The sequence below is a fragment of the Alosa sapidissima genome, chromosome 8, assembly GCF_018492685.1.
Source record: "Alosa sapidissima isolate fAloSap1 chromosome 8, fAloSap1.pri, whole genome shotgun sequence".
In the NCBI taxonomy this organism is placed as follows: Eukaryota; Metazoa; Chordata; class Actinopteri; order Clupeiformes; family Clupeidae; genus Alosa; species Alosa sapidissima.
This window is the reverse complement of record NC_055964.1, coordinates 19,198,505-19,224,252: the sequence shown is the minus strand read 5'-3', so window position 1 is coordinate 19,224,252 and position 25,748 is coordinate 19,198,505. Positions and strand designations below refer to the sequence as shown.

Here is a 25,748-nt window from a genome sequence, read left to right as displayed (position 1 = left end):
TTCACTGGCAGCTGCCTGTGTTGTATGTCATCCAAGGCTCATCATGTGGCTTGATTTATGTAAAACCGTTGGTTGAAGGTGGACCTCTTAAGTGATTTCACTCTTTCACGGCAGTTTTAGTGAGCCGTCAGATGTGGATGGCTGCTGAGGCAATAGCTGAAACTCTAGTGGAGAAAGCACGTGGTGTCCTGTCATGTACTGCTTCAGGCTACTCTAGCAGTGAAAGATGATAGACTGTTGATCTGGCAGGCTGGGATTTGCACCCTTTCCTGGAATAACAGCAGAGTACAAAAACCCCTTGGCTCCATTAGCTGCGCTGACTGCAGAGACCATTTCAAACTACTCTCATGTCCATCTCAAAAGATGACTTATACTACTGTACAAACATAACACTGTCTAGTTGATTATGTATTAACTTTAAACCGAGGAGGATATCTATAATTATGTGTGGACAGGTTCTTGGATTAGCACGTTAGGAATATCTGTAAAATGCCCCCACTTGATCTTTGTTTTGTTTTTTATAGTACAATTAGCACTGCTAATTGTCATAGAACATATTATGTGTTTCAATAGCTGAGGAGAAATGAATGGAAAGCATGTTTGGATTTGTTTCATTTTAATTTACATGAGCATGGAACTGCTGTACTTCAGCTGTACATTGTGTCATAGAAGACAGAGAAGAGAGAAACGTGACACAAGACTTTTACACAGTAATATACAAAAGAAGAGAAGAGGTGTCACAGAAGACCAAAACATCAGGGGAAATCAGACATGCAACCATGCTACGTATATGAGCAATAACGCAGTGTCCACATTATACATCACACAAAACTGATAAAAAATGAAGAGGAAATCTAATAGATCCATGAAAAATATGCTACATTTTTTTTTTCTCTTAACTACTTTGCAGAGTCGAACGCTCATTTATACTGGATTGCAAAAATTAAAGTATCATATAACAACAGAAGTGACACAATTTCATAAACTCATGTTGGATGCACTATATACAAAACAGGGTCAAATAAATATTTTATCAAATAAATACACCACACTTATCTCATAAGACAGGCGACGCTACATTGTGGAAAAAGTGCGACCTTCCTGCTGCCGCCACATTCTGGCACAGTTTACCATTGGACAGATCAGTCTTGGTTCTGCTTCATGACGCCCAGCCATAAACAAGGAGATGGGCCGTGGATATTTGATTAACTCATTCTCCGTGATGCATACAGTGGTATTTTACAATATCCCATGCCAACCCTTCCTCATCAGCCCAGACCTTGAACATGACAGCAAATAACACACTGCTTGGGGTGGGGGGGCATTCGTCAGAACAGAGGCAGCGTCTGCTTGTTTTGCTTCTTTTTCTTTAAAGGATTTTGAACATTCTAAGTTCCGCAACAATTGAAGGTTCTAAAATTCTATGTTGAATTCAATGAACCCAGATATTCTTTAGAATGTTCATTTCTCAACATTCCCGTCACACCGGTGTGACGGTACTCTTAGAGAGATCAAGTTAAATACACAGCAGTGACAGAGAAATGCATAACATTGTTCTTGCAAAAAAAAAAAAAAAAACCTTCATGCAAATATGTCTTTAACGTTTCATGCAACTGACTGATAAATTATTCTCAAAGACTCAGTGACCACCTAACACATTAATGTCAGTATGCATTATTCTGTTATTCATCTCTGAAGTGGAAAAGACAAGAGCGCCAGCGTTCACCTCTTGGTGCTCAATCCTCATTAGTGTGCTGGCCTGCTCTAGCCACTAGAGGGAGACTTTGGAGTAATGATATGCAGTACTTTAAATGGTTCATTCCCCTTGAAGGTAAACGCGAATCTGTGAGCAGAATACTCTTCGCCACCAAAATAAAAAAAATACCTGCTACACTTGTACTTGATTAGCATGCTGCTTGCTGTTTGGATTGAATCTAGCTGATCTTGGGTCCCTTTGTGATAGATCCTGCTCACGCATGAACTGAGGACTGGGGGCTTCATGGCACCTTTGGATGAAAAAGCCATTTGAAGCCTCTAGCGAGCCCCATGCAACTTTCATCAGTGTTTCCCTGCGGCTTTTTTTCTTTTTCAGACACATGAAAAAAAGGCACCGCCTCTCAAAGAGTGACCTGTCTGCTCCCAATAGGAACAGATAGGAATGACCCGCGATCAATACCAGAGGAAAGGCCATGTCATTAGCCCCTTACTCTACACACACCGCACTGCTGTTACATTCACATGCATTGCCTACAGACTATTCAGAATCCACACAGATCCATAGCTGTGGTAATGGACCCTTTCAAGAGAGTTCCATTATCAGCATCATAGTTGGCCCCACAAGACTTCCTTTTTAAAATTCCATATGTTATCTTAATGCAGAGGAAGTAGATTGGGGCCCAAATAGAACGTTCAAGCATTGTTTTTGTTTTTATTCTTGAAAGGGTCCATAGAGTACTGATGTTGGATTTTGTTTACTTGTTTGTGGAGGGAACAATTGATTGCTAGTTACTTTAGATAATACCAAAATAGACATGTTAAGGTGGCTTTGGCAGCTTTTTTCATTCTCATTCAGACTTGTTAACAGTGCTGAATGAGTAATAGGCATAATTTGATTAGGTTTGAAGACAAGGCACCTCATAAGAGTTTGTTTTCACCATTTATGGCAATCTCTAATGCATTAATCACACTGCATTAAGCTTCACCTGGCAAAATTAATTGAACTTAAAAAAAAAATCTCATTCAGATGTTTGTAGATGTGTCATCACCTACATACTGCAATCCTTGCCTGGGACTAAAGGTGATAGATTTCAATGGAAAAGGGTTACTTACATCCACACGGTTTAGCTCATGCAAAGTCAGATTCACTGGTCAACTTCAACAACCCATTAAAAGCAGAGATCTGGGAACTACTGCTACCGCTGGAAATGGCACAACAGATAGACATACAAGAGTTGGCGTACAAACCGAAAGGACCATTTGGGGTTATTTCTGTACATGCTACATTTCATTCTTCTTTCTTTTATTTTTTTCTAATTCTTTTTCTTTCTTATCAGACAAAACTTCATGGTAATGATGTCTGAAATGCATTTTCTTTCCTCCGATAAGACTCCCTTTATCACGAGAGTCTCACATCCTTTCCTTCCTAATGGCCATTTACACTGGAATGCTCAGCAAACGTTTGCACTTAAAGACGTCCCTCATACAAATCACTATCCTTCCCCTCGACAATCTTCTGTCACTCTCTCTCTTTCTCTACTTTTCCTAACTCCACCCAGTCCAGTTGTCAGTCCTCCATCTTGTTCCAGTATTCTCCACCCTCTGAGAGACCAGCAGGCCTCCTCCTAGCCCCTCCTGGCAGGAGCAGCTCCACACAAGTAGCCGGGGCTCAAGCAGGGAGCCGGGGTTCGATCTTAAGGGACAGGTCATACAAAGTATCTTCATCCATGATAAGGGTTTTATCCAGAAGGTACTGAGTGACCTAAGAATGCACAGTGAAACCATATTACTGTGCTATGAAGGCTCGGAAAGGAACGAACAGACAAATTAATGACTGAACGAATGAATGAATGAATGAATGAAAGGACAAATGAATAAATTAATGAACAAACTAACTAACGAATGAATGAACAGATTAATGAATTAATCAATGACTGAATGTATGAATGTCACTGGCATTTGCATGAAGCTTCAGCATATATGATGTAACTATAAAAATGTGATTCGCTGTCAGAGAGTGACTGAGACGGGCGTTGGTGTGAAAGTTACATCCACAATGTTGGCATTAATCCTATCCCAAAAATACCCATACCATATCCTCTATGTACAGTATGCACACTGCAGTGTCACAATGTAAACTACAGAGATTATAATATATAATGAATACATTCTAAAAGTGGATGAAGGAAATAAGGGCTCTGGAATTTACCTTTGGTTGGTGATCTATCCTATATGGCGTCTGCTGGAACTGGCGAATCTCACGGATAATATGGGATATCTACAGGAGAGGGGGTTAACAGTTACACAATGAAAATAAGAAAATAAGTCAGCAGTAAAGAATAAAGAAAATAAGTAAACAGTAGTTTAAAATGAGGTTTAAATATAACCTATCCCTGCTTTCATCTCTGCATAGGGCAATGACAACAAACCAGGAAACACTTGAAATGTGCATTCAATCTTCTAATGCGAAAGATTTGAATTTGATTTGCTAGAGGAAGGTGGATTACATGTAACTCTCAGTTCGGATAAACTACAATGCGAAATTTAAGGAAACCATTTATTCGCATATATTCGCATTTATTTCTACCTGCGTGTTTCTGTACATGTTGCCCTGACGGCCTTACGTTTTAATCCCACAGCTGATCAGAACTCTTCCCTAGATTAGGAGAATTGCCACTTTTAACTCACATAACACATTCGATGGACATACGCAAATGCACATATTATTGAGCCAAATTGTCATGAATGTGCATATGAGTTGAATGAAAACCCACTCCTTGGGATCAGTGATGGACTTACCATTCTCATCTTTGAGAAATTGACCAGTCCCTCCTCAGTAAAGTTTGGAGTTCCTTCCTCAATAAAGGCCAGGTCTGTTAGGTACATTCCCAGGTAGGGCACACAAGGTGGGTTACAGCTGCAGGGAGGACAACCATAAGCATCAGAGAGGGATTCTTCTAAACACAAACTGTATTGTCAATTTTTAAAACAGATCAATTAGTGCATGATCTGAAAAATGTATTTAACTAGGAAATACTTTTCCGTCTTACTTTTTTAAAGTCTCCCTTAGGTTCTTGAATCTCCCCTCTGAGGAAACTGTCTTTTGGAGTTTGTCCATCAATGCTTTAGCCTGTCCACAGACACAGACGAAGAAATATGCAAACAATATTTATGTCACGTGATTCCACAACTTGTGACAATGACAATGCAAAGCACAAATGATGTTAAATGCAATTGACAGAAGTCTCTAAATAGCTAAACGAAGAAAGAGTGAAAGTCCACAGCGCTGACCTGTTTGCTGACTTTGGCCCAGGTCTTCTTGAGCCTGTAGATGGCGCTGCGGTTCAGCGCGGAGGTGATCTCCAGCACGCCATTGTAGTTGTTGAGGCAGCGGCAGATGTCGGCCACGGCCACCCACTTCTCTATGGAGTTGGCCCTGGAGCCCACATCCGTGTGGGTCATGATCTGAGAGGCCACCAGGTTGCTCATCTGCAACATCAATCCAGAACAGAGAGAGAGAGAGAGAGAGAGAGAGAGAGAGAGAGAGAGAGACGTGGGAGAGGGAGAGGGAGAGAAAAAGGAGAGAGAAGGAGAATGTAAAGTGAAAGAGAGAGAGAGAGAGAGAGAGAAAGAGCGGTGGGAGAGGGGGCAGAAAGAAAGAGAGAGAGAGAGAGAAAATGAGAGACAAAGCGAAAGAAATAAAAAATGGGGAAGCATGGAGAGAGAAAGAGTCAAAAGAAAGGTCAAGACTCAAAAATGAAGGAGCTGAGGTTCAGGTTCAGTGGTTGCGTGTGTGAGGTTAATGAGGCGGTCTGACTGGCAAGGAAGCGCACTGCTGAGGAGTTTCAGCCAATTCCACTGTGCACGTACGTCGTTAAAATGCTGGCTTGTCTTCATGATGTAGGGGGTGCGTTCGATCTTGTCTGTCTTCATCCAGCCCTGGCCGAGGAACTCCCTGAGACGAGAGACACAGGAATAAGTGAGCGTGACAGTGTGGGAGCATGAGGTGTCCCTCTCCCCATGGGCTGCTCACCAGCTTCAGAATCACTAGCCAATCGCCGGCGGCACTGTGTTTAAAAAGAGTGGATCTAATTGGCAAAAAGGGTGATGGCCGACACATCACGCACTGCCTGAGAAACATGGCAGCTTTTCAGTTAGGACAAGGCATTCATTAAATATGACATTACGTTGCATGGATCTCATGTCTATTATAGAGCTCAGGGAAGTGGTGGTGGAGAGCAGAAGGTTAAATATGCCCCTGATTGATATATCTGCTCTGGATGTGGAGGTGTGGCGGCTGGGGGGGGGGGGGGGGGGCTACATACTCATAAGGGATGCTCCTGAAGACGATGTGGTCCAGCAGAGTAACCTGTTCGGCCAGCTCCATGGCTGACAAGGACTCAAAGCATTCTGTCCGATGGCACTCCGCCTGAGAGAGAGAGTGAGAGAGAGAGAGAGAAAGAGAGAGAGGACAGACTCAGCAGGAGACACTCCAACACACACACATGCATTCACACATGCATACACACACGAAACATGCTGAGACAAAACTTGAAGCGTTAAATTAACATCACTGTCAGAAATGAATTACAGAGGGCAGTGGCAAAGCGTGACACTGTTATGGCAGATTTTGGCCACAGCACACAAAACAATTTGTCACATCCCAAACAAACAATCCTCACATAATGAAAAAAGTAATTACACTGAGCTAATTGGTAGTCAGGACCTCTCGGATGGACGAGTGCTCAAAACATACCATTGCCGATTAGCACTGAAGGTGAGGATTTGCAATGTAAAACAACTCATTGGGGTGGTGCATAGCATGAATGTCAAGCAGATGTTTAGAGACACAGGCAAGGCACACTGGGACCACAATTAGTCCTTTACTACAGTTTGACTTCCTAACAGGGTCAAACGGAGCAGAGGGTCTTATTTATTGGGAGAGACTGTGGGCACATACATGAACATGGTGAAAGAGAGAATATGGACTGACCATTTAGATGCTGGAGATGTTTTACATTTTACATTACATGGGACGCCTGTGGGAGTGTGTGTGTGTGTGTGTGTGTGTGTGTGTGCATGACTGTAACTGCTTTTAGGAGGTGGAGGTATCCATCAATAAACTGGGGATTTAGATGAGTGGTAGAGTATGGATATCGTGAAGCGCAATCTGGCACAGCAAAATATAACTATCCTTCAGACCATCTATGGAATTGCACACTGGGTTAATATCCCCAATGGATTTGCTATGGCTGGTGATGGGTGGGGGTGGTGTATCTGTTTCTGTAATAACAAGATCACGGTGACAAGGAGAAAAAGCCTCGGTCCTCAGTCATGTCTATGGCCACAGCTACGTCCGCTGCTTCTTGATGCCCTCGTTGCCACTGCAGCTGTTCATGGTAAGAGGTGGGGCCTGTCTTCATCACACAGCATAATTACCCGTCCACCCTTCCTCTATGTCCACACCCACCCCCCACTCAATACTATCCATCTCCTGTTTGAACCTGTAATTCAAAGCCAGCCGACAGGTTTCCTGTGGATTTCTGATGCTGTAATGTCCCTAATTAGGAGCCCTTTAATTCCTATGGACTTTTAAACGACCTTGACTCCAAACAATAGTAAGTCAAATGTCAAAAGATACATCCATATTTTAGAGTTACAGTGGCACAATGCTGAGCATTATCTACTTAAAAATATATGTCCAATTGATGATTTTGCCATCTGTTCATTTAGGGAATATGGAATGAGAGAAATAACATGTTTGGCAGGGGCCTCCACAGTTTCTCAACTTTTTACTCCTTTCTTAGTTAAAAATTCCCAGGGGGCACTGTCACTTTCTCTACCTACTGTCATTTTTGCTAAAGGGAAACTGCCAATCCTTGTCAAACAGTGTCTCTGAGAAAACCTTCCCCTGACAGCTACACATTCTCACCTAGCTATAGGTTGCCAGAGTGAGTGGAGTAAAAAATAGAGTGAGAAGAAGATTCTAGAATGAAAGAAAAAAACATGAGCATCTGCGGGGGAGGGAGGGCTGATTGCAGCGAGCCAAAGGGTAGCCTTGGCGATGATAAATACCATGAAGTGATTAACGGGTATTTCAGGGAAATGTCTAATTTAACACAGGCACTGGAGAGGCACGCAGAGGAAGAGTGTTCGGCTCCGTATGCTCACCATTTGCAAAATGTCCTCGATCTTCAGCTGCGCGTCATCCTGATCGTCTTGAGAAAGACCACTGTGGGACAGAGAGAGAGAGAGGAAGAGAGAGAGAGAGACAGAAAGAGAGAGATAGACAGAGAAATGGAAAGAGAGGGAGAGAAAGAGAGAGGCACAGCGTTGTCATACCAACGCGAGCTGCTTCCTAATACAATATGCTTCCTCTCTTGCTGCCTGTGAGCTATGGAGCGCTGTGGCAAAGCTGGGACTGTGCCAGCAAGAGGAGCATCACACAGGCTCAACTGAAAGGTCTATTTGAATATGCCGATTTACACCCCATTGTGCTCTTATCACTGTGTGCAGTGTGGTCTGATTAGCCACCAAAGAGGTGACGTTTAGTGAGCTTACATGCTTTGGGGGGAGGGGGGGGGGTGGTGGAGGGGTTCATTGGTTGAGGGGTTTCATATGTGAATGTTCTCCAGAGCGCAAAGGCAAACAGAGAGGTCAGGTTCATGTGGCGTCGAGTGGAGTGTGGCCTACCTTAGTATGTTTGCGGTGGCTTTCCTCTCCTGAGGAAGGAGGTCAGGGTCCTTGAGCACCTCTTCTAGCAGGCAGATGACACCGCCCTTCAGCTCGCTGTTCATCTCAAAGTCCTGAAAAGGGGGGATGGGGGGTGGGCATGAAAGACACGAGACTTGTGATAAGACAAGCAAGCAGTATGGATGGACGTGTCCCCTTCCTCCAAATTACCTGCTGGAGGAACACTCCGCCACCCCGAGGTGTCACAGCTCAGCACTGTTGAAGCATTCATCGCTCCCAAACAAGGTGTCCTCATCTCTGGACATCCATCACAGTTAGGGGGCTCGGGACATCAAAGTAATGGGAAATAAGCTTGTCTCGCCCCGCACATTGAAACAAAGAGTGTCAACTTGCTGCTCTCATCACAAAATGTTCCTCGGCAACGCCTCTATGGAGTCGCTGGATGGTTAATCAAGGATGGCGCAGAGCGAGAGGGGGGCCATCCATTTCTTTAACGGCCTTTAAAGGGATCTTATCCTTGCCTCCACCTCTCAGCTAGCTGGTCATGCTTTACCCAGCGTCTTTGATGAAGTCCCGTATGCCAAAGCCATCTTTTCAAGCTGAGCTCAGCCTCCATTATCCCCTGCCCTTCCAGATTTTTATTAAAAAATACTTTTTTTGCTATCTATATTGACACAAGCAGCACACAGTAATTATTTTTAATAAAAAAAAGAAAGGTCTTAGAGCTAACAGCCAAGAGGGATATTTAAAAAAGGTCTTAATTTGTCACTTTCCCTTGCCTGCATGCGTTTATAAATGAATGGCTCCATCAGAGGGTTTTAGAAGGCTGGGTGTTTTTACACCCATTCCATTTGGAGTGCAAGGAGACCCGAGAGATGACTGGAATTATTCATATTTCTGGGCGACTGAAATGTACCTGTAATTACCCACTCACATCCGGCGGACGGGGCTAAAAGCCTCCGAGCTGAAGTGACGGCTTCAAAGACAGTGCATTTGCATGCTGTGTTTTTAAATATGTGGCATTCAAATGGCCCAGCCGGCGAAAACGCCTGAGGCTGGAGGCAGGGGAAGAATAACAGGAGGACACAAAGAGAGCAACATCTAAACTTCACCACCCCCATTCAAAATGTGAGGTGCTTCACAGCAACATTTCTAAGATTCAGGTCTGGTATGGTGCCAGATGCTCGTATAATTTCACTCTAGTGAAGTCTAGACCAGTTCAAGTGCGTCACACAAGATTGTAGCAGATGTACGCATTGTCATCATGGACTCAGGCATTTTTTCCACTTTTCATTTTGAGAGCAGGCCGATTATCGCCTCACATTTGGTCTCTAATGAAGATTGGTGCCATCAGGCATCCTGGAGCCAGCCCTGCTCAGTACCATAATCAACTGTGTGGGCCTTGCCCAGGACAATGATCAACTGTGTGGGCCCTGTCACTTTAGCCTGCTGCATAACGCTGCCCATGATAAGGAGCTGTCATAAATAAAGTAAATGAAGTGAGCCGAAGTCATGTTTGCTAAAGTATGGGATGTCAGGGCGCACAGTGTAGATGCATGGACCTCATGTTGGAAAGATAGAAAGAGAGAGAGAGAGAGAGAGAGAGATGAGCTGGCGTAGCATCTCTCTGATGGTAATTAATTATCCAATGAAGTCTGCTCCTCATGTACCGTGATACTGTTTACCACCCCACCCCCCAAAACACTCACACACTCCAGCCGCTTCAGAAGACCATAGCAGCAGTGCTGTAGAATCTGAACTGAGGTCATGCAATTATCCACACACAAGGATCTGTTACGGACCTTTCTGAGTGGGAAAAAACTATGTTTCTCTGTTTCCATGGCTATTTTCCCTGCCGAGACAACGTATGGATTATGATTATTTTTTATATTTTATTCAGTTTGGCAGATGTTCATACAAATTAGTTTTTTTTTTTACTTTTACTCACTTGGCAGATACTTTTACCTAAAACGACACACAAGAGAACCAGAGTTCAACACATACAAACACCTAATCAAAGGAGTGAACTTCTCTGAAAAAGTGACGCAAGACTGTGTTTCCATTTCGGGCACTCATAAAAGCCATACAGCACATCATGGAGAAACACAGTTCTGTGTGCTAGGAGAGGCGTAGTCTATATATGCTGATGTTTATACAACACACACATACACACACACGCACACACACGCACACACACACACACACACACACACACACACGCACATGCACTGTATACATCAGTAAAGTTTGGTAGCAGTTTAAGTATCCTTCACTTCACCCTCTTACTCATTCCTGGGATGACAGAGGGAGCAGTGCCAATGTGTGGCCACTGACTCGCGGCAGCACTCAGCGGAGAATTTGAATCGGAGCGCGCCGGTGCATTCAGCCCCTCAGATCAAACTAACGGGAGCCCACCCCTCTCCGCTTCACCCCATCCACGGGCTGAACCGCCAGGCCTTTTGTCTCCGCTCCGCCAACCTTTTAAAACATTTCTATCAACCTCATCCTCCCCCTCATAGCTCACCTGTAACGTCGGAAAGGTCAGCTTTAACAAGCTCTTTCGGTGCGCGTTTGAGAGCCTCCATCTCATCTGACAAAACACTGAGCAGATCAATGCAATTAGCCTCTTAGTGCTTCAAAAAACGGTCTAAAAAACTTTACAGCAACACTATGCAGCCATATGCTACTTTATGTGGTATGCTATTATAAGAGATTTGTTTTGATATAATTTTCAAATCCATTCTAATGGTATTTTGTCATCTGAATGGTAGATAAACACCATCATATACTACAGTTTGTGGTCTGGGGTGAAAATGCAGACACCACGACACTGCCTACTCCATTATATTGCTAAAAAACAGACATGTTAGCAAGTTTTTATCTGTCAAAAATCCTAAGTGCTCCTTAGTGTGGTATAAACTGGACAGACAGTCAGACAGTCATCAAACTGTATCAAACAGTGTATGTGTGTGTATGGTATGTATGTGTCTAAATAAACATGGCTGTTCATGTTGTTGTGGTGTAGGTGTATTTGTGAGTGTGCATTTACAAATTTTTATATCTTTACGTGTGTCTGTGACTATATGTGCTCTCATCACTGATTACTGTCTATGCGTGTGTGTGCTTAGGAAGGCTAATTGCTCATAGTGGACGTTTGGCTGAAGCGGGAGCAGTGAAGCGAAGGAAAGCATTAAACAAAGGTACGCGGCTGCGTGCACTGACAGGTTTTTGAGAGGGCAACTCTCTAATGAGAGCACAAATCAATGAGGCGGATACACAGCTCAGGGTTTCGCAGCCGCCTCAACTACCCCCAGCACTGCTAAAAACCCTCGAAAGGTAACACAGGTACGGTACAGCTGATTTAGCCTACTAATGTTACTGTTAGGGTTGGGTATCGTTTGGGTTTTATCCGATACCGGTGCTAAATCAATACTTTTAAAACGGTGCCGGTGCCAAAACGGTGCCTGAACCGGTACTTTGTTTTTACAATAAAATGGTCTAAAGCATGAATAACTAATGTTACTGAATTCATAATTAGTGTTCAAAGGAAGGTCTGGTATTAGGCAAGTTACATATTGGTGTCTGTGTAGTAAAACATCTAATAGAGACATTCGGTGCCATTTCACTGAGGTGTGTGTGGGCTCCGGTGTCAAACATATTAGGACAGGTTGACGGCAGGGAAGCAGGGCAGCTTGCTGTGGTGAACAGTCACACCCTCTCTCATTTTATGTAATCTATCTAACTCAGTGTTGTGTCTAAATTACCTCTTTTGATGACAAAATTACATTTATTTAAGAGGATCTTTTTTTAAAAAGAGGTAAGTCCGCCTAAATACATTCTACTCTACTCACTCACTGAGTTTGATTGGCTCTAAATTATTCTGGTGCTTGACATTTGACACAGAGATACAAAGTGACTTAGAGTGAACCGGATGTGTAATTATGTTGGGTAGACTATGGCGTGTGCATTGTGCTATCTAGAACCTGAACTAATTATTCCGATGTGTATGACAATTACTGTGCTGACATTGCCGTCAGCTGAGGTGTCAAGACGCGCCTAACAACAAACGCCTTTCCGGTATCACAAGCAAATTTCATATGGTTGTTGTCAATGCAGTCATCTTTAATTTCCCTTGGCCACTTCAAATCAAAGCATTTGGATTTGCTGCCATAACAGTCAATGCCGTCAAGAGCTACTGACTCTAAAAGTTCATGGGCCATGGCTGAAACTTGTTACTGTGTTTGTGTTGTTAATTGGCAACACTCTATTTATGACCTCCAAATGTGAGGTAAGGACATGGAAAATGTGGAAGTGTGCTCTGGTTCTGTAGACTTGTAAAACGGGCAGAACCTTGAGGCTACGCTTGGACCCATAAAGAGAGTTCTCAGCCAGGCAGCGCATAACCGACTGCCACAATAACAACTGTTCGAGAGAAAGAAACGAAAGGTGAGGGGGTGATGCAGCCAATAGGAACCACCTGCTGGCTAGGATAACAGCCTTTACTGATTACAGTAAATCAACTAGGCTCAAGGTCAGAATCCCGCTTCCAGCAAACTGCTGTTTTCCTACAGCTGCTGTTTTTTGCAGACAGTTTTATCCAAAGCAGTTTACATTGAGTGAGAAATAATCAGGAGGTGGACAGTAACGAAGTACATTTCCTTGATTACTGTACTTAAGTATGATTTTTGAGTATCTGTACTTTACTTGAGTATTAATATTTTTGGAAACTTGTGACTTTTACTCTACTACATTTGAAAAAAAAAATCTTGTACTATTGACTCCATTTGAAATATGAGCATGAAGTACTCGTTACTTTTAACCACATTTTGATTCTTTAAATGCAATAATGCAATAAACCATCTTGAAGTAAATTTTTTCAATAGTTCAATTTGAACATGGCTGAATTGGCTGTGATAATGATGGTAAAACAAATTCTTCATCAGAACATCCTCCATGTAGCCTGGGAGAACCCAGACGAACCTGTTAGCAATTGAGATTTGAGAAGTGGTCTGGTGTTAAGCAGGCTATCCTCCATGATCATTGCGAAATTGGAATGAAATTAGACAATCACCTGACATTGACAACATAGCTAGATCTTTAGCCTACATTATTAAACGATAAATAATCTCTTCATAATTGAGTTATCTGGTTTTGTATTCGGCAGTAAAAATGTTTTAGATTTGTGAACAGAGAATGAATAATGATTTAAATTATATTATTGCATCCATTTGAAAAGTTATGAAAATAGGTCAAATGTTTTTGTTGGATGTAAGGAACTAAAGGTCTCTTCAAGACCTATGACTAACCAAAGGATGCACACCCTAATGACCAAATAAACATTACATTTCAATACATTAAAAAGACAAATACTTGTACTTCTGAATAGAAGTATTTTTAAAAGCAAGTACTTCTGTACTTCAACTTAAGTAAAAATCTGACTTAGCAACTTTCACTTGTATTGGAGTAATATTTGACATACTTTCACTTAAGTAAAGGAATTGTGTACTTTGTCCATCGCTGGAAATAATACTGTAACAGTCTAACACTCATAATCTATGCTACCAATTCAATTAAATATTATTTATATAGTGACAAAACAATTGAAGTAGTCTCAAGACACTTTACAGAGTCGCGAGCCTGAACCCCAATCAGAGAGGGATCTGCATCTAATTAAAAGGAAAGTAGGCTCACATCATAAAGCATTACTCTGAAATGAGGTGACAGTAGACATTAGACAGAGCCAGAGGGCACCAGGAGTTCCACTAAGATGAGCGAATGCTTTGCAGTTTAACACAAAACCTAATTTGATCCCCCAGTTGGGTACTGGAATGAGAAGTCATTTATGCTTCCATACTCTGTTCTAGTAAAGACCGAATGAGGAGTGAAACTGATCTACAACAGCTCAACTTATAAAGAGGAGAGAGAATCTAACACCAGGGGCTTTTGTACACAACTGTACCTGTGAGTGCTTGGAGACCCAGTGACGAAGGACATTCAGAACCCGGTTGGTGGCTGCTCTCCTTATGATGAACTCTTTGTCGCATGTCCTCTCTGAATTGTTGAAAACTATACAAGAGAAAGGGACAGAGTGACTGGTCATTTGGGAGATCGAGAGTAACATCGCAGATAGACACAGAGGCAGCCAGAGAGTTCATGAGGGAGTGAAAAAAAAGGATGATGCAAAAGAAAGATGCAAAACACTTAACAAGTCACAGACACAGATAGACTAGTTCTGAGACCTACTGCGGTCTGCACCTGGTGGACTGCTGTGGCCAGCGGCTGCCGTGGCGATGGCGAAAGCCGAGGCAGGCGACACCGAGCAGCGGTTGTTCTCTGTCACCTGACCTGTAAAAACAACAAGGCAGAGATAAGGCGTATTCAAACCACGGTGTTTAAAAGTACATTATGCGCAACAGGCTGCTGGACTGGTCTGACCAGGAGTTTGCCCTAAAGCTGGGATTGTAAATCACTCATGAAGCATCATCTCATGAACACACAGACATATGGAGGGCGATGCAAAGGGGAAAATAACCCTCCATGACTCAGAAACAGCATGGGAAACCTTGGGCATGACAGGCCTGACCTTATTCCACCTAAACCTTTGGAACGGCAGAATGTTTAGAATACAATTAAAGACCTCTGGTCAGTATTAACGGTAAAGAGTCCATCTGACCCTGTGGACGCTGCCAGACGGTGTACACTGGGCAAAATGGAGATTCTGTGCCCCCGCTGTGGAGCAAACAGGCCGAATGGAACTGCGTCTGTTCCGCGGTGTCTGTGGATAGAGCTGATCTGAACCAATTACCAGTGTGTGCTGGTTGGGACAGAAGACAAATATTATTTAACCTGGTTTCAACTTTCCTATATATAGATTCCCTTTAATGTCATCCAAACACATTATTTAACTGACTCTGGCCCAAGGAAAGTTGGACGGGACCACATTGACACACAGTGCTGCCATTTATTGCCGAAACGGGGCCTTTCTGAGTCCAGCATTGGAATGACTAAGTGTCCAGGGCACTGGATGCCTCTATCTGTGTCGGTGCCACAGAAACCAGGCTTGCCCCGCACTGGTAGTATGTCATAGAGGGAGATGACAGTCTGCTGTGAGGTTGGTTGAGAGGCAGGCCTGTCACATTGGAATGTTTTGTTTTTCGTTGCAGTCAAATAAAAAACATTCCACCATCTAGACATTTGGTGGATAGATATATTTTTTCTTTCAAAAAAGCGATATAAAGAAGTGAAAGCACAGATGTGCCCAGAAGGGAAAAAAAAGCCCATGCAGAGTGGTGAGAGCCCGAGGCGGTGTCCATGATTAGCCTGTCTCAGTTACAGCTGACTGGTTTCTGGGCTGGGGGTCTGACTTGGGTGGCTGTCACACAGCTGTCAGTGTTTTCACTGAGGAGACACATCGACCTCTGGGGTGACTGACCAGCATACACAGAAGGAGACACACAGACACACACTGTGTCCATATTCATGCATGCGCACACATGCACACATGTACACATACATACACAATAACAAACAGCCAATCCAAACACACCTGCAGATCCTCTGTAGCGCAGGTGGCGTGGTGTGGAGGGGGACCGACATGGTGAAATCTCGCCAGACTCACTGCCCTGAGGGCTCTCCGGAATGAACTTGTCCAGTGACACTGATTCCAGAACAGCTGAAAGTTACAGCAGTCAACAGGTTATGCTGACTGCCTATGCCCCCTAAACATAGATATATATGTGGCCCCTTGAAATTACAACCCCAATATATATATATATATACTGGTTAAGGGTTCGGACTTGTAACCGGAGGGTTGCCGGTTCGAACCCCGATCAGTAGGAACGGCTGAAGTGCCCTTGAGCAAAGCACCTAACCCCTCACTGCTCCCCGAGTGCCGCTGTAGCAGGCAGCTCACTGCGTCGGGATTAGTGTGTGCGTCCCCTCACTGTGTGTTAACTGTGTGCTGAGTGTGTTTCACTAATTCTAGGATTGGGATAAATGCAGAGGCCAAATTACCCTCACAGGATCAAAAGAGTATATATACTTATACTCAATATATATATATGCCAAGCCATGCTCTCCTATGAAAACAAAAAGGCCAGAAATATTTCTGGCCTTTTTGTTTTCATAGGAGAGCATGGCTTGATCAGTTTGGGTCACCCAAACAAAATAATGTGTGACCCTTGCCTATTCTCAAGTCTATTTAATTCAACCATTAAAGAACAGCAACAAATAAAAACTTTTGAAAGAAAAAAACATTTCGGGTTCCTGCCAGGATTTGGTTTTGATCATTCTCATTAGGTACCACATGAAGCTGAAAAAAAATCTACTTCTTATTCTGGGAACCATGAGCTATAGAGAACACTTTCTCTAGGAGAGAGCAGACAACATTTGGTTTGGACTGGCATACAGACAGGTTTACCTAACGTGATTAAGTATCTGAGTAACGAGAAAAGGGGGGATATTCTGTACTCAACCAGGAATGACAACAAATAAAAACACACCTAAACAAGCTAATTTACTGAACTCACTGCAAGCAATCAAAGGCTCAAGCATAACCTTGGCGCATACAGATGCTGATCTTCCACGATTACTCGTATAAACAAACAAGGATTTCACAGACTCACTTTCACATTACAGTCTACCCTGAGCATAATGGTAGACGCTAGTGTACAGGCCAAAACTTTTGTAAGTGTCTCGACAGAATGCTCTGTAAGAGACTTTGTAGCCTTTAGTAGAGGCTGTGTGAGTTGTACAGGGATACTGCTGTCAGGCCGCTGGACGCTATGCTGACCACAGAGCGAAACCCCTCAGGGGCTCGGGGGCTTGGCCCTGAGTCCGCTGCCCTGTAGGATGCCAGGTGTGGTGGAGCACCGCACTACACTGCACTGTGTACATCAGCAGGGGAGTCCACAGCAGGCCTCACCTCACAGGCCCTCCAGCTAACCCAAACCAAACCAAGCAGCACAGGGTTGTTGCTGTTATATTGATATTGTTGCGTTTTTTGTTGTGGCTATTGTTATGATTATTATTATTATTATTATCATTATTATTATCAGTTGAAGTAGTAGTAGTAGTAGTAGTCATAATAGCAATAGTAATAGTAATAGTAATAGTAGTAGTAGTAGTAGTAGTAGTATATATTTCACAAAAGCATGTAACACAATGATATGCATTGCCATTATCATTCGCCATGCTTGGTTTCACTTCACTTCACTGAGATGGTTACAACACAATATGATGTTGAAACCTTCGCTGGACTGCGCGTGATTTTGGACGAAGCATGTTGGCGACGAGGCAACATGTTATGCTGCCTCTTGGAGCAGTCCTGATAATAACACCAGAGAAAGCTTTGGACCAGAGCTGACTACACTACAGCCTCCAGCTCAGCGCATGATGGAGCTCATCTGGCTGATGGCTGATGGCTTCACGAGAGTTCTGCTTTCCATTAGGGTTAAAGTGAACAATACAGCGTGTTATTTCTGTTTGGGGTTCATAAAAGCTGGTGGAATGCTACTCTGGTGCTTATAAAAAGGGGGAATAATGTGCTGCACGTTTGCAAAACAGTCTGAGCACGTCGGCATAAAAGCGGCGTGATTACAAAGACGCTATTCAGCAACACCAATAAAACCTTCAGCCTGACGAGGTCACTCATTCTCTTTTCTCATAGTTGTTTTTGGTTTTCTTCTAAGTTCTGGGTTCTCTCAGTGTTTAAATGAGATAGTATCATAATAATAGACAAAACATGCCTAAATGGTTAGGGTTTTAGTCTGAATATCCTACCATAAGGTAAAGCATTTGTTTACTGTATCCACGGTAATGAATGCAATGTCTTCCTTTGAATTAGTTTCACTGGTGACCTGTGGCATTAGTGTTTGAGTGAGTTGTCTGTCTATGATCTTCACCATCACTACTGTGCACTGGAAATAATGACAAAAGATTCAATCTGAGGACTCTCTTTCTTTCTCTCTCTCTCTCTCTCTCTCTCTCTCTCTTTCTCTCTCTCTCTCTCTCTCTCTCTCTCTCTCTCTTCCATCTCATGCCTCTCTTACCCTGTCCCTTTTTCTCTCCGTCTCTCTCTCTCACACTCTCTCTCAGGCCTCTCTCTCTCACACTCTCTCTCAGGCCTCTCTCTCTCTCTCTCTCTCTCTCAGGCCTCTCTCTCTCACCCTGTTTTTCCACACGGTCATGCCAGACCACCCCCAAGAGAGCCAGCTGACCCCAAGCACATATCTGAAGCCTGTTCTGAAGGGAACATAAATCAAGTTGAACTCTCTTCTCCTCTCTTCCCCTCCCACGTTCTCCTCTCTTCTCCATCCCTGCCCTCCACTCCCCTCCCCCTCTCTTCCCTCCCTCTCTCTCTATCTCTCTCTCTCTCTCACTCCACCCCCTCCCTCTCTCCTCACCCCTGCGGATGCTTCGGCGGAGCTTCCCGCAGAAGGCGTCGATGCGCGGCAGCTCGGGGTTCTCCTCGGTGGCGCCGGGGCTCTGCTCCGGGGAGGGCGAGGTGGGGGAGGGGGCCGTACCTGTGCCCGCGGCAGGGGCTGCGGAGGGGGCAGGAGGAGCAGGGGCGCGGTTCAGCTCCAGCGGGGGCTTGGTTACGCCCGCAGGGGGTGTGACAGCAGGCGGCGGCGGAGAGGTGGGGGTCGGGGTCGCCGGGCTGGGGCAGGTGGCTGAGGTGGGGCTGCTGGTGGCCGAAGGACAGGCGGCGGTGGGGGTGGTGGTGGTGGTGGAGGAGGAGGAGGAGGTGGCAGCAGCGGCGGAGGAGGAGGAGGAGGAGAGGTCCAGCACCCTGGTGCAGGAGGAGGAGGTGGAGCCCAGTGGGGAGTTGAGGGAGAGCTTGCGCATGCGCACCGGCGAGGAGGTGCGGGAGGAGATGGAGAGCGGCGGCGGGCCCGAGAACTTGTCGTTATTGTGGTCGCCCCCGCTGCGGTTGTTCTGGTTGGTGGCAAAGAACAGCTCCAGCGACCTGAGTTGAGGGAACAGTGTATGTGCAGAGAAGCCATAAATAACACTCGGAGAGGAAGAGGCGGAGAACAGCACCACCTACATACATGCACCGCAGAGACAAAGTCACCGCTTATATGCAAACTGGGTTTGGAGATACAATAGATAGGAAAACACAATAGAGTTGTTCTTCTAAACAGTTTGTGAACATGCAGTTTATTTGCCAACTGAACCCGTCTGTGTGGGGATACTTTACTGCCAGTTGAGTTGGCAGCATTCTAATCTGCCACACAATGGCTTTGGAATAAATTTGGAATTGGATGAATTTTCACAAAATATGTAGCTATTCTCAAAAACATACTGAGTGGCATATCTTTATGTGACATATGTAATGTAGGCAGCAGCAGCCTTCTAAAACCTTTACAGTTTTTCTGTCGCTTTGGTGCTTTTCTCAGATCAGAATGAAAATTCTCATAACTATTAGTTCAACCTCTACAACATTTTGTCATTTGTGCACATCATAGTAGCAATTTCTCCTTCCTCTGAACAAATTGCACATGCTTTTGGACATGTATCAGTTGCTTTGTCATGTCAGTCAAAATGAACTATACTTATGGATGCTGAATAGTCGTTCCCAATAAAACTAATAGTCTTCCTTTCATTGCTTGAGTCATTACATACAAAATTGGTGAACTAGTTATCAAATTCTATCACAATGCTGTAGAATTGCAAAGAGCATATAGTAAAAATGTGAAATGTACATCAGTGTCTTGTACTCACTTACTCTCCTAACTACAGCAATTTCTAACTTTACTGTAGTTTTAAAATGGCTGTACAAGTACTATGTAGTGCTGTCTTGAGCATGTTCAGGTAGTGTCACCAAGTTCTGACCTTTTTTTGTATGGGAAAACACTGAGAGAATAAACTGCCATAATGAAAACATGACAAAGCCATTTGACTATCTTGTTCATAAACGATGGTGTCAAGACTTCTCATATTGATGACACTGGCCGTTTCATTGACATAAATACTTGCTTTTGAGGAATGGACTATCCATTTTGAGCAAATTACCTGCTTTTGCAGGTTATCCACTAGGTTTTGCAGTTTGCACTAATTGTTTTGAGAAATGCACTAACTGCTGTGCAAATGTTAATAGTGATGTGAGAAAAGCACCAAAGCGACTGAGAAAAACTGTAAACTGAATTCTATACCACAACACAAACATTTAAAATGGAGGCACTGACTGGCAGACATAAAGGGAAAAAATAATCCTCACAGAGAGAATAAAGGATACATAGATAGATAGATGGATAGATAGAGAGAGAGAGAAAGAGATAGATAGATAGATAGATAGATAGATAGATAGATAGATAGATAGATAGAGATAGATAGATAGATAGATAGAGAGAGATAGGTAGATAGATAGATAGATAGATAGATAGATAGATAGATGAATAGCAAGTAAGAAGTGAGACAAATAGGGAGTGAGACAAAGAGGAAGGGTAGAAGTGTGTGTAGGTGTGAGAAGAAGTGAGAAGTGAGGTAGTGAATCAGTTGAATGTGAGGGAGTGTGTAAGAAATGAGCAGCAAGTGACTGCGTGAGTGAGTGAGTGAGTGCGTGAGTGAGTGCATGAGTGAGTGTGTGAGTGAGTGACTGCGTGAGTGAGTGAGTGAGTGACTGCGTGAGTGAGTGAGTGAGTGAGTGAGTGAGTGACTGTGTGAGTGAGTGAGTGAGTGAGTGAGTGCGAGTAAGAGAGACATAAATGTGTTGTGTTACTTTGACTGGTCCAGGGCTATCTTCCTGATCTTCAGGCTGTAGTCTGGACAGATGGATGTGATGGACAAGCGGTCGAATGAGTGATACTGGATCCTGCGCGGGGAGGCAGGAGGGGAAGACACATGACATGAATGACTGCAACAGCAGACGCCACACACCACACGCCACGCCACGCCACGCCAGGCGGCAGGGGACAGCAACTGTCAAGACCACTTACCCATCTCAGACATGGATAACTGCACAATGATATGGAAAACAAGCCTATAACTTATGGCATGTCTGTCGTGGCTTCATTTTCAAAAAGTGACAGGAGTCCATTAAAATGGACGCCCGCTGTTTTGCATAGGCATGAAACATGATGAACGACTAGCACAAAGCAATGACAGGCAGGATGAGGGGTGAACTAAGCTGTTGTGAGTGTGGATCCTGTTTCTGCCACTGCGTGAGATTGTGTACCATAAATGTGGCATGGAAGGAAAGTGCAGTGTAAGAGTTTCTGACTTGTCTGCACTTAGTAACATGGGGCCAAGCTAATTAGACTTTTTTGCAGAACACCTGTTTTGAGACAAGAAAAAAAAAAGTTTCCAGTTGAAAAGGTCATTATGTCTGACCAGGAAAATATACAACAGCAGACCTTCCCCTGAGACACACATAAGGAAACACACACTGTTTCTTTTTTACTGTAAAAAACTCTTGGACACACATTCACACACGCACACGCACACACACACACACACACACACACACACACACACACACACACACACACACACACACACCAGTAATCTTTCATAGTCTTGATTATGATCATAAAATTATGAACTTTTTAACTTTGCCCCAAGGCATTCAAGTACTGCACCTTTATGCCATGAAGTTACATTTCCTGATGATAGCAAACTTATAATGTGAGCCTTTTTGTATTGAAAATTCACAAAGCAAGTTATTGAAATCTCTAAACTGCCCCTTAAACACTCACTAACACCCCCCCCCCCCCCCCCCCGCCTCCGTTACCTGACGGGGATGGAGGTGAAGGGCTTCTTGTAGATGTCGGCCAGCTTGTCCATGACGACAGCGGCGGTGGTGAAGATGCGGTAGGTGTGCAGGAAGGTGTTGAGGAAGTCGATGGAGAGGAAGCGCAGGTCAGTCAGCCTCTCCAGCAGACGCTCCACGCTGGCGTAGCGGATCTGGGGGACCTTGCAGGAGTTGAGCGTTTTGCTGAAGCAAATGTCAACATCATCTTTATGGAGACGCGTGTCTGATCTGATAAGAGGCACAACCAAGGCGGTGACTGGCGGTCTGGCACTTTGTATTTATTAATGCATGCAGAGGTGGCTATTAAAACAACAACAATCACCATGTGCATAAGACACAGAGAGAAGAGAGAGAGAAAGAGAGAGAGAGAGAGAGAGATAGAGAGAGGACAGAGAGAAGACATTGATCACAGGACCACGGTTAAAGAGATTTGTCAGACAGCAGATATGGATTGCAAAATAATATGTAATGTCATATCTAACCATGTGTAAATGTGGTTAACCATGCCTCATCAGGCAATGAATGACACCAGAGATAATAGCAACCAAATTGCTCTATGTCATGCTTATATGACACGTACAGAATGAGAATACTGTAGGGGACCAGCCGTCAGAACAACTATTCCACACCCCATGCTAAAGAAGAGTCCTACAGGCATTTGTTCCAACTCTGATTGCAATTACTAGCTTACATCTGGAACCAAGAAGCACTAATTGATCCAATATAGAGCAAAGGTTGGTTGAAACAAATACCAGTGGAAGGTGCGAATATGTTAAATAGCCATGAAAGCAGGACATGACAATAATACAGTCGTCTGCACCTGAATGTCGTCGAGCACCAGTGACACAATATAATGATGATGAACACAAGATGAAAGATAATGGTTCTCAATCTCATTTCAGGCCCTTGCTGTTTTATGGCGTTTTTATTCTAAATGAGTTTTCATGGCCTATTGATGTCCAGACGTTCATCCCGCATGCTCATTTGGCCAATCACTGTGCATCATGCAAACAGAAAATAGGTGGCACATGCAAAGTGGTGCAAGCAGGACTTACTTGATCATGTGCGGCACGGTGACCTTAGAGTTCTCCTCAAACACACTGGTCATCAGACCATTGCAGCGTATGTTATCAATGCACTGCCCAGCACAACAGGACAGAGACAGAGAGACAGAGACAGAGACAGAGACAGAGAGAGAGAGAGAGAGAGAGAGAGAGAGAGAGAGAGAGAGAGAGAGAGAGAGAGAGAGAGAGAGAGAGTTAAATGGTGTGTTTGGATTTAACAAGAAAACAAAAATACAGAAACATGTTTTCAGGCCCTAAGTGCAGCTCCATAGAGACATCTCCATAGAGCCTGGGCTATAGCAGAGGGACTTTGTCCCAAGTGACCCTGTCAGACCTGCAGGGGCCCCCGGCCTGATAAATAAATCTCCTGAGCTAAGCGTCGCCCCCAGGGACGTGTTTACTAGAAGACTTCTAGGCCCATGGGCCCCACCAGGCTGCTGTTGAGTACATTGATATCATTACTGTGAATTGTTCATGTGTGGACCATTGCTGATGTTTGTGCCATCACTTTATATATGTCTTGCTCATCGCTTGTGTGTGTGTGTGTGTGGAACGATACAAGGCACTTTCCATCCAACATTCTCTCCATCCATATACTTCAAACCATTCATCCATCCATCCATTAAACTATATTTAATAAAAACAACTGTGTGTCTAATTGTGTAGCAACTTAATCTGGATCTCAACCTTTCTCATTTCTACCTTCTCTCACTTCTTTGATGGGCATTTCACCTTTTTTTATTTTTTGCCTTTCTTTGCATGTAATGGTAATTTCTCTAGTCTTTTCTTAAGAACATCAATTCATTATCACAAGTTATGAAAAGAAACAGCTAGCGATACAGGTTAGCATTTACCTTATAGCCATTGTCATTAAGTCTCATTGTAGGTGTAACTATCCTGAGGTCTCCATTCTCTAATGGAAGTGTATTTTTGTCTAGTAGCCTATGGCATATGTGTTACCAGACTGTCTAGCAGCATGAACTCATGCATGCCTGAACAGAACAAGCAAGTCTCGACCTTGTTACGGTGCACGTTAACAGTGGTTGTTATGAATTAGCCCGGTTAAACTCATAGCTAACATAGCCCATATGCTGTATGTGGGAGGCGGATTGCCATGGCTGACTGACCTGGCTGATATCACTGGTCCAGGCTGCCTTCTCCTGGCGGGATGGGGCCAGCAGGACCACGGTGAAGGCAGGGGCATCTGAGGGCTCCACTACAATCTTGAAGTCGAGGTGGCCAAACACCTGGCCCGTGTTCTTGGCTGTGGAGACAGTGTATGATTTCACCAAAAACAGGCCGTCAGTTACACAACTATTGGCCCTGGATAAAAACATGCCCAACCATGTTTGAGGAGACAAATGATACAGACAATAGATAGAATAGAATTTTTTTTTTTTTCATAAAATGGCCCTGATATGTCACTAGACATTAAGAAATCATGTTCATTTCAAATACTGACAACAGTAGTCTGGCCAGGATAAGTTGCAGCCCTCAACTGATGTTGATGTTGTGTTTTGTCATGTCATGTTGTGTTTTGGCCTGATGCGCCACCCTCCGCCTATGATTTGATTTGAAGTGTTTTGGTTTTGGTGGAGGCTTTGTGGGTCTAGGCAGTAAACCCAAACTGAAACACAGCAAAGTCACAAAATGCCCAATGGCCTTGGGGCATACAAAAAAAGAACTAAAAAACAAATGAAACACTACCCTGCAACAAATCAATATGCGAGTCACTTTAATGTTGATGTTTCCCTGTTGCCAACGGCGTGGGAGAAATCAATCACATAAACGCTGACAACATGGCACCTCTAATAGGTGGGACATAAACAAGGGGAAACACTTCATTTATCTGCTGATGTGGGAGAAGAGACCTCCAGCAGGCAAATCTACAGGCCTAACAGGCTGTAGAAGCAGAGAGCTAATTGATCTAGGATATTAAAGCACCTGAAGTGCTAGGTGACATTTCAAAAAGAAAAGCCAGGCACCTTGGTTCTGATGTTTTGACCCAGATTTGACAGTTAATTAACCCGTGTTGTGACAGAGAGGACTCCCGCGTGTGTAATGGTCTGTGTCTTTGGTTAGCGGTGGTACTGGACTTAGTGGGAGGAAGTGATGTCGTGGAGCAGACAGCATGTGAACAAACACTCACATTCCTCGTCGCTGGCGTCCGGTTCCTCGATGAGCGTGCACTCGATCAGTGAAAGCACGCCTCCCTGCTGCAAGGGGTCAAAACAGAGACCACGGTGAAGATAGAGTGAACAAACCATGTTCAAAAATAGCATTGAATGAATTTACGCTCAACAGAGTAAGCCAAGATAGTTTGACCTAAAACCCAGAAATGGATATTATACACATAGTTACCATGTGGCTATATGCAGTATATATGAGTGTTACATATATATGCAGTATATATGAGTGTTACATATAACAAATTCCAGTTCATGTAAACCGTTATGGTATGTATTTCATCGATTTAACATCAGGCCTGCAGTGTTATGATAGTGATATATTCCAGTTTGTAT

At 43.8% G+C, this 25,748-nt stretch overlaps 1 protein-coding gene across 5 annotated transcripts in view; it reads right to left on the bottom strand.

The window, feature by feature from the left end:
• Positions 1-1,561: 1,561 nt before the first annotated feature.
• Positions 1,562-25,748, bottom strand: part of rasgrf2b (Ras protein-specific guanine nucleotide-releasing factor 2b) — a 59,875-nt gene continuing 35,688 nt past the window's right edge. Inside the window, exons 11-28 of one of the 5 annotated variants that reach the window (XM_042100366.1) lie at positions 25,376-25,442; positions 24,354-24,490; positions 23,218-23,300; positions 22,142-22,390; positions 21,131-21,223; positions 18,813-19,375; positions 15,956-16,081; positions 14,653-14,754; positions 14,369-14,475; positions 8,410-8,522; positions 7,888-7,948; positions 6,042-6,145; positions 5,587-5,671; positions 5,008-5,205; positions 4,767-4,846; positions 4,516-4,633; positions 3,926-3,994; positions 1,562-3,478 (exon numbers count right to left, since the gene is read on the bottom strand). In XM_042100366.1, coding sequence (XP_041956300.1) covers positions 3,386-3,478; positions 3,926-3,994; positions 4,516-4,633; positions 4,767-4,846; positions 5,008-5,205; positions 5,587-5,671; positions 6,042-6,145; positions 7,888-7,948; positions 8,410-8,522; positions 14,369-14,475; positions 14,653-14,754; positions 15,956-16,081; positions 18,813-19,375; positions 21,131-21,223; positions 22,142-22,390; positions 23,218-23,300; positions 24,354-24,490; positions 25,376-25,442 — 2,448 coding nt within the window. In that variant the 3' untranslated portion in view covers positions 1,562-3,385. The remainder of the gene's footprint in view (positions 3,479-3,925; positions 3,995-4,515; positions 4,634-4,766; positions 4,847-5,007; positions 5,206-5,586; positions 5,672-6,041; positions 6,146-7,887; positions 7,949-8,409; positions 8,523-14,368; positions 14,476-14,652; positions 14,755-15,955; positions 16,082-18,812; positions 19,376-21,130; positions 21,224-22,141; positions 22,391-23,217; positions 23,301-24,353; positions 24,491-25,375; positions 25,443-25,748) is intronic. The other 4 variants (XM_042100367.1, XM_042100370.1, XM_042100368.1 and 1 more) reach the window with 4 other exon arrangements.